Source organism: Pleurodeles waltl, chromosome 1_2 (assembly GCF_031143425.1).
Source record: "Pleurodeles waltl isolate 20211129_DDA chromosome 1_2, aPleWal1.hap1.20221129, whole genome shotgun sequence".
Lineage (NCBI taxonomy): Eukaryota > Metazoa > Chordata > Amphibia > Caudata > Salamandridae > Pleurodeles > Pleurodeles waltl.
The window spans coordinates 1,234,579,819-1,234,587,510 of NC_090437.1; the positions used below are offsets into that span (position 1 = coordinate 1,234,579,819).

At 50.5% G+C, this 7,692-nt stretch overlaps 1 protein-coding gene across 1 annotated transcript; it reads right to left on the reverse strand.

Moving 5' to 3' along the window:
- Positions 1–2,719: 2,719 nt before the first annotated feature.
- Positions 2,720–7,405, reverse strand: FOXI3 (forkhead box I3). The gene is made up of 2 exons (XM_069204537.1): positions 6,767–7,405; positions 2,720–5,284 (listed from the first exon to the last, which is right to left on the reverse strand). The coding sequence occupies exons 1-2, from the start codon at positions 7,353–7,355 to the stop codon at positions 4,752–4,754; spliced, it is 1,122 nt and encodes a 373-aa protein (XP_069060638.1). The 5' UTR covers positions 7,356–7,405; the 3' UTR covers positions 2,720–4,751.
- Between the last annotated feature and the right edge of the window lie 287 nt (positions 7,406–7,692).

Here is a 7,692-nt window from a genome sequence, read left to right on the forward strand (position 1 = left end):
GTAGACAGACGCACAGGTGTGTACAAATCATTATTATATATTAATAAACTCTAGCATCATAAAAGGTTATTGTTGCAAAGAGCTTCTATTTGTGACTTTTAGTCAAATGTCACTTTTAATCATATCGATTCATATTATGCTCTCAGCTTACAGCTTGTGAGCAGCCAGGACTGATCATTGATAAGATAATATTAATAAATGGCTCTGTCTGTCTTGGAGTGAAGGACAATTTCCGCTTCCACTGCACACAGGTGTGTGCTTGTGGACACACACAGAACACTGCAGGGCCTAACACCACAGGAGGCAGCTACACACAGGACAACGTGCAGACGTCTCTGCTGAGTTTGGACAAATCGCTTTATCTCTCCCAATTAGCTTCGAAATGTAAATATGGTCATTTTAATTGGGCTTTTAAAGTGCACCAGTTTGTCGTTAAGTGGTCTCCAGGAGCTACAGGGAAATATATAACTTAAAACTGTTTAACAATAGGCTAAAGTTATGATGAGAAAAATATAGAACGTTTTTAATTCCCCAAAACGTGACTGATGTAGGCGTATTACAGTTATATTTACATGCGTCCAAAGGCCTGATTTATTTAGCTTAATCACAAAGAAACCGGCTTCTATGTACGTCACCGCATGTTCAGATGCTCCTGTCCCATTAAGAATGTTCTATTTGAGGCGCTACACTGACGCTATATTAAATCCATAAAAACATATTACCAACACTCCAGGACAGAGAACTTTAAAAACACACTAAGTCTGGAATGGAGACAAAAATCCGCCCTGTATAAAAGTTTAAAGCAGCCTCACCCTACAGGAAGCGTGACTATAAGGGGTCAGGGGACATGGTTAGCACATCCAGCTCTGAAAGCTGCCCCTAGAGTAACTGGGAAATGCCACTGTGGCTGAATGTCTGCTCTGGCCCTGCAGATACTCTGGTCACCTGTCCTAAAAGGAAACAAGACATGGAGATTTGTAATTTTCGGTCAAGAGTAACATCGCTAGAAATGTTTCTCTCCTGAAACTCGGCTGGCCCTTTCCAAATGGCTTCTACTAAATCAAGGTTAGCAGTAAAGTATTTAGGCCAATGGGTCAGTGTATCCAAGAGTAACACCAATGGCACTCGCTCTGCTTATAGGAAAATGTCAATCCATCTTGTGGGTTTAATTAGACACGTAATTATGAATGCAATGGCAATGACACGTCCCAAGAAGCAGCTGGCAATGTTCACGCTGCTGTGCGCCAGGTGCTCATAAATCAGTCAGATCTTGAATGCAGTACAAACCATTTGCAACTGGTCAACAGAATATTCCCCCAGGGTCCACCTCATTCGGGTTACACTCGTCCACCGCTCAGGGACGTTGAACCTCAAATAAAAATAGGGCCAGAGGTGCTGCCATATTTGGACAAGCGGCCTGTTCACAAAATGGCGGATACACGCAGCGCCGGGGATCTACTCGGATCATACCAAGGGAATCAGTGAGGACATACATGAGCGCGTGAGATGTGCTGGAGAAACCAACAGGTCCACTGCAGATCCATAAACCGTGGTAGCAACCAATCCCGGCTTCTAGTGGTTGCGAAAACAAGTGACCCTTGGCAAGTCACTTCACCTCTCTGCGCTTCTTGTGCAGCAAGAACTGGGGCCTGAGAAACGAGGATTCACAACATGAGCCTGTCTTGCCTAAACATACCAAATACACTTGGCATTATAATGAAGTGTTCGTGATATTGCAGTGATGTGTTTGCCATCGGAAGGACAGGTGTGCCACGGTGAAGTGAGGTGTGCTGGGAGGGTGATGGTGGCTCATGTTTCATACGGAGTAACAATCCGTTGCTTATATTCTGTTTCACGGGACGTTTTCAGAGTTGTCAGACTCCATTTGCCAAAGAGAAACAGCCGCCGCTATGCCAGCCGGGTGCGCTTTGATAAATCCAGCTTGAGTCTTAATTAAAAACTAAGGTGCCATGAAGCCTGTGAAGCAGATGCGTAGCCCTGCAATTACACAGAGGCCCGCCATGAAACGAGCCCGAGCCACTGTGGTGGGATTAGGCCCTCGCTTAGTGACATCCGCCAGCGCCCTCCCCTGCCTTTCATGTCTGATATCACACACCGCGCCCTTCCCCAGCGTGGCGCTGGCACATCACTGCCATGGTCTGTGCTGGTTTGGGGTGTTTGATGTTTGGAACGTGTATCATTCGGAGTGATTCTCTGAAATGGCACCTGTAACACTACCAGCCAGGAGGGAGCCTGTTTATAGCGGTGCACGGGGCGTACTTGCCACACTCACATCCCTGGTATAAGCGCTTTATACTAACAAACGGATCGCCAGATGGATCACTGGTAAAGACACTTCACACAAAAAGGTGTTTATAAAATATTTGCAACTCTCATGAGGATCAAAGCAGGAGTCAGATCAATGATGCATAAAATGCAAGTCTGGAATAGCCAAGACACACATTTGAATAGAGGCGGGACAGAACCCCCCCCCCCCCCCACCTTTTTAAGGAATATGAAAGGCACACTATAAAGCTGGGTATCTTTTAATAACCTCATTTCAAGTCGTAAACAGTTCTACCATACGCTGTTTCGTGTTTGCATTGCCTTACAAATAACTACAGGGTCAACCGCGTGCACCTTACATCCGTGGCTATGTGGTATTGTGCAATATGTTCAAATAAGTTTTGAATGAACAAAGAAACAAGAACGTAACAAATCATATCGAATATTTATTCCAAAATATACGAAGCATTCACAGTTCTTCCCAGCGTTAAAATTTTACAACACCCTCGAACATGGGCCGCGGTTCCAATTTTTCATAAATAAAAGCTTCGAGGGCATAATTTACAAAAGTACAAAAACGAAGTAACAAAATATATTTACAGAATGTCCCAAGGCATACAAATATATAAAAAAAAACAGGCACGGGGTCCCATGCCCCGATTAAAACATAGAAGTCATTAATTCAAGTCTTTGGCGTGCTTTGATTATGACAAAATAAATAAGCAGGGATTGGTCCCTCCGGCAGCAGTTTTTTATGTCGCAAGGCACTTCATTTGAAACCGCACCTGCACACTTGTAAACAGGTCCCAAGTGCGCAAATCAGGCTACAGGTAGGTGTGAAATTAACAGTGATCACTTCTGTCACAGTCTGAGCCGGTGTCAAGGCTGTCCTGGTTCTTGATAAGAATTCGGGGCCTAGGTCTTCCGAGGCGCAGGCTGCCATATAGCTTATGTATGTACCATAGCTCATTGAAGCCGTTCGAGTGCACAGATAGGAACAGAGAGGTCTTCTGGCAGATTGAAGGTCCAGGATAGGAGTGTTTAGCATCCAGTGCAATTCTACTCTAAGACTAGGCGGTTAAGGCTAGGGTCTCAAACAGATCTAGAAGTGTTTGTGTGTGTGGGGGGGGGGGGAAGGGGGGGTGGACTGTGGTGTCAGGATGAAGTCGCGGCATGGTTTGCACGTTTCCTAGGGCCATCCTAAAGCTGGTGTAGGCTTGGGAGAAGCTGTCACTCCTCCTTCGACCTGCACATGTCCTATCCCAAGGTTGCTAAATATCCGTTTTCTCGCCCTCCATAAGGGCCATCGGGCTATAAGCACAGTACCCTGGCAAGAGTACTCTGAGTTTGGAGGGGGGGGGGGTCTATATACTTTGCAGTGGCCCCCTTCCTTCAACTTTTGTTACGCCACTGGCTATAAAGGTACTCTTTCAACGGTTTCTGGCGGTCTGCCCCGCCACCCACCCCAGTTCTCAGTGGGCTGACCCATCACCCCGGTCAGTCTAACTAATAGCGAGTGCGGCGTTCAGACCCGGAGTCTTGGGACGGGCTGGCTTCTCCTGTGTGACCCCCCATTTATGCCACTCCTCAAACCTCCCCGTGTACTCTTCCTCCGTGACTGCCCTTTTCATAGTGAATACTTCCAGTCCCCTCTCGCGATAGACGGCGAAGTGAACAGTTGTTCTGAACGGCTAAAGGGCCAGAGACTCATGTTCCAGTAGTGCGCGCAGCAAGGTGTGGGCGTTGACACTGAGGCTGCTGACATGTTTGGTTGACTTCCCTCTGACACCCCCCCACCCATTAAGGGCCATGAGTGATATACATGAGCCTAGACCTCCACTCTGGGTTTCAGTGCCCCTGCCCTCGGCTAGCAGCCGTCAAGTCATTCTCCATCTGTCCTTAACCTCCCAAAGGCCGTTACCCTAATTGTGCAGTCAGTGTCTCCCTTCTCCCTGTGCCCCCAATCTCTCAAGGCCTGCACTCTCTCCATGAAGCACAGTCCATCTTGTGCCCTCTGTCGCCATGGGTCTACCCTCCCTCTGTCTGTCTGTTTTCCTCACATGTGCACCAGTGTACGGGGGGGCTGCCTGTTACCCTTATTGTGCAGTCACTGTGTCCCTTCTCCGTGTGCTCCCAGTCACTCAAGGCCTGGACTCTCGTCATGAAGCAAAGTCCACCTTGTGCCCTCTCTCTGTCCTTAACCTCTCATGGTCTGATTTCCTCATCGTTGCATCAGTGCCTGGGGGCTGCCTTGTTCTCTCAGGGCTGCCCGTCTCTTCACCCATTTCACAGTCTCCTCAGGCCTGCACTCTAGATGAACTTCAGCTCTCCCTGTGCCCTACGCCGCCATGGGTCTACCCTCCTTCTGCGTCCTTAATCTCGTATGGGGAGGAGCCACCAGTCTCTGAGGGGCTACCCTCCCTCCTGTGTCCAGGTCTCTAGGGGTTTTCCTCCCCAGCCTGTCCTCAGACCTCAGTGCCCTCCCGCGGGTAGATGAGGCTGTTGACACTGAAGCTGTTGTAGAAGTGTCCGCTGTACTGGTTGGCCTGGTTGGCGCTAGAGAAGGAGCTATAATAGGAGGGAGCGCGGTTGAGGTGCAGGCCGCTCTCCTGCATCTCGGGCTCCTGCGGGGGGCTGGCCGAGAAGCCCCCCAGCCCTGTGATGTTCCTTTGGGACAGTTCGTTCACCAGCCCCAGGCCGGGCCTGCCGGCCGGGCCCAGCGCGGCCACGCTGCCGAAGAAGCTGTTGAGGCAGGGGGTGGAGGAGAGGGCCTGCGGGGAGGCGCTCTTCCTGCCCTCCGAGGGGGGCTCCAGCTCCGGGGGGGAGGAGGCGGGCGCCAGGGGCGGACTGTCCACGGCCTTCATGGAGCGCGCCTCGTCCTCCACCTTGACGTTGACGCCGACGTTGGCCTCTGACCTCCTCTTCCGCTTCCGGCGGAAGTTTCCGTTGTCGAACATCTTCTCACAGTTGGGATCCAAAGTCCAGTAGTTTCCTTTCCCTGGAGGGAAAAAAAAATGAAAGCAAAATGTTAGTTGTGGATTTAGGAAAAGACAATAAACCATAAGAACAGTGGTGGGTCATGGTCCTGGTGCAAAAAATACATGGGCCTATGGCACCTGTCTAAATTATAAAATACAGCAATAATCAGAATACCAGTGGCCTCCCAGGCCCGTGAGCCCCGGTTAACTACACCCGATGAAGTTAAATAAAGTTAAAACTAAATATTTACTTCAAAAATCGGTGGTCTTTCGCCTAGACCCAAGAGTGTTCGTGTGCATATACACTTCCTAAAAAACGGCCTTACGTCCCATGGGTTATAGTGGGCTTAAGACCCTCTACACATCAAGAGTTGGGATATACTCCCGGGAGAGAGTGCATCTTAAAATCAAGTGTCCCCTTTTAATGAAACTGGACAGGGTGATGGAAGCTTGACAGTTATGTGGTGAAAATCACGCATTTACCACAGATCTGGGTCTAACTGGCACCTGTGCAGCCCTTCAATATCTGTCATATATAAATGGAGAGTAACAAAACCTAATACAACACCCTCACCATACATTGGGTCATTCGCCTCATGTAGCATATCATTATGCTCCTAACCATCAGCCAGGAATTAGCTACGGCTGTCGGATCGACAACTGTGGAGATATTCTTCTAGATTCTTATGCTGTATTTGAAACCATACTGATTTCCCCACTTGGCAATGTGTGACCCTGGACATTTCACAAGACCCGCCCTTGCCGTAACTGTTGCAAGTCGCAATGATTCGACAATACCGTAAAACTTAGAGCACTGCCTATGAAAATACAATCCGGTTCAAAACCTCCTTTTAAATATTGCTTTCTGTATCTCATAGCACTATAAGACAACACGTGCAGAAGAGTCAGATGTCTTTATGCCTGAGTGTTCATAGCAATGTCCACAAGGTTTTGCATGCATCTGTGTTGATTTATTTGTAAAAAATGCCAACATTGCTGCTTCCAAAAGTAATCCGAATCCCCCTGGCACACCTCAAAGTGACTTTAAACTTTTCGGGTAAAGAAACTATCTTTCGGGAAAATATGTTTGGGGGGTGGCATGCAAAAAGATAGTTTTGTATATACAGTTTACAATAGCACTCGCAATTGGGATTTCGCTGTCCTGCTAATGACCCTAAGACAACAGAGACGTTGACCCCACTCAGTTATTTCAAATTCGTTAAGGATGCTTAAGTCCTATTTTAATTAAAAAAATCGAGCACTTCTACTACTATTAACATGCAGGGCACGTGCTGCATAAAACGTCAGTGTCAAACAATTGCAAAGAACGATTTCGACTTCTGAAGTGTAGGTTAAAGTCAGAAGTAATTCACACCTACGCCTTTGCTCATTACTTCGCCGGGGCGCACCTGGCTGGGGTATTTACGGCCGTTATTTGACAGGTATTCCAGACAGAGCGCCCACCAAAGGCCTTCAGGGCACTCCACGGACGCAGCGCTCACCTGGATCGTCCTCGTCCCGAGGCACTTTCTTGAAGCAGTCGTTGAGGGACAGGTTGTGGCGGATGGAGTTCTGCCAGCCCGCCTTGCTCTTCTTGTAGAAGGGGAAGTTGTCGGCCACGTACTGGTAGATCTGCGCCAGGGTGAGCTTGCGCTCCGGCGCGCTCTGGATGGCCATGGCGATGAGCGCCGAGTAGGAGTAGGGCGGCCGCACCAGCTTCAGCAGCTCCTCCTGGGAGGCCAGCGAGAGCCAGCCCAGCTCGGCCCCGCCGAAGGAGCCCCCCTGGGAGCCGGGCAGCAGCTGCCGCTGCGAGCTGTAGGAGGGCGGCCCCCCGTAGGAGCCCGGGCCGCCCCCGGGCAGGTAGGCGGAGGCGGTGCCGCCCGCTCCGCCGCCGTTCAGCCACAGGTAGGGGTTCGCGGAACCGCCGTAGTCCGCGAACCCGTAGTTCGCGCTCCGCTGCGCAGAATGCAGGCCCTGCTGGTGGTACATGCTGAAGCTGTCGCAATAGACGGCCATGTCGGGCGCTTCCGGGGCGCTCTTGAAGTGCTGCTGGCTGCCGGTGTGGTGTCCCTGTAGGTGCATGGAGTTCATACTCTCCCGCGAAGGCCCATGCACGCTGGTGTCAGGTGCCCGCAGCCGGCCTGGCCCCTTTATAGCTCATTAGCTGCCAGGGGCTGGGGGTGTGCCCGTGGGAGGGACTCCCCGCCGAGGAGGGCTGTCCGGACAGCGCACCCCAGAGAGGCGCCAGGGAGAACAATCCCTCTTTCTCATTCATGGGCCCTGATCGGTGTCTGCCTTCAGGTGGGGGAGCCGTGGGGCCAGGGTGTTAAAAGAGACTCCGCGGTCCCAGACCTGCTGCATGCATAATGGGGCAGTTAGTGGCCCCCGCCGCCCCCGCACCCCCGTGTACCGAGCTCCCTCTGCACTG

Excerpts from the sequence above, each read along its gene's own strand:
- FOXI3 (XM_069204537.1), bottom strand. The coding sequence starts at position 7,355 with ATGAACTCCATGCACCTACAGGGACACCACACCGGCAGCCAGCAGCAC. Across the intron at positions 5,285-6,766 it reads TCGGGACGAGGACGATCCAG|GGAAAGGAAACTACTGGACT; the intron begins GTGAGCGCTGCG and ends TTTTCCCTCCAG.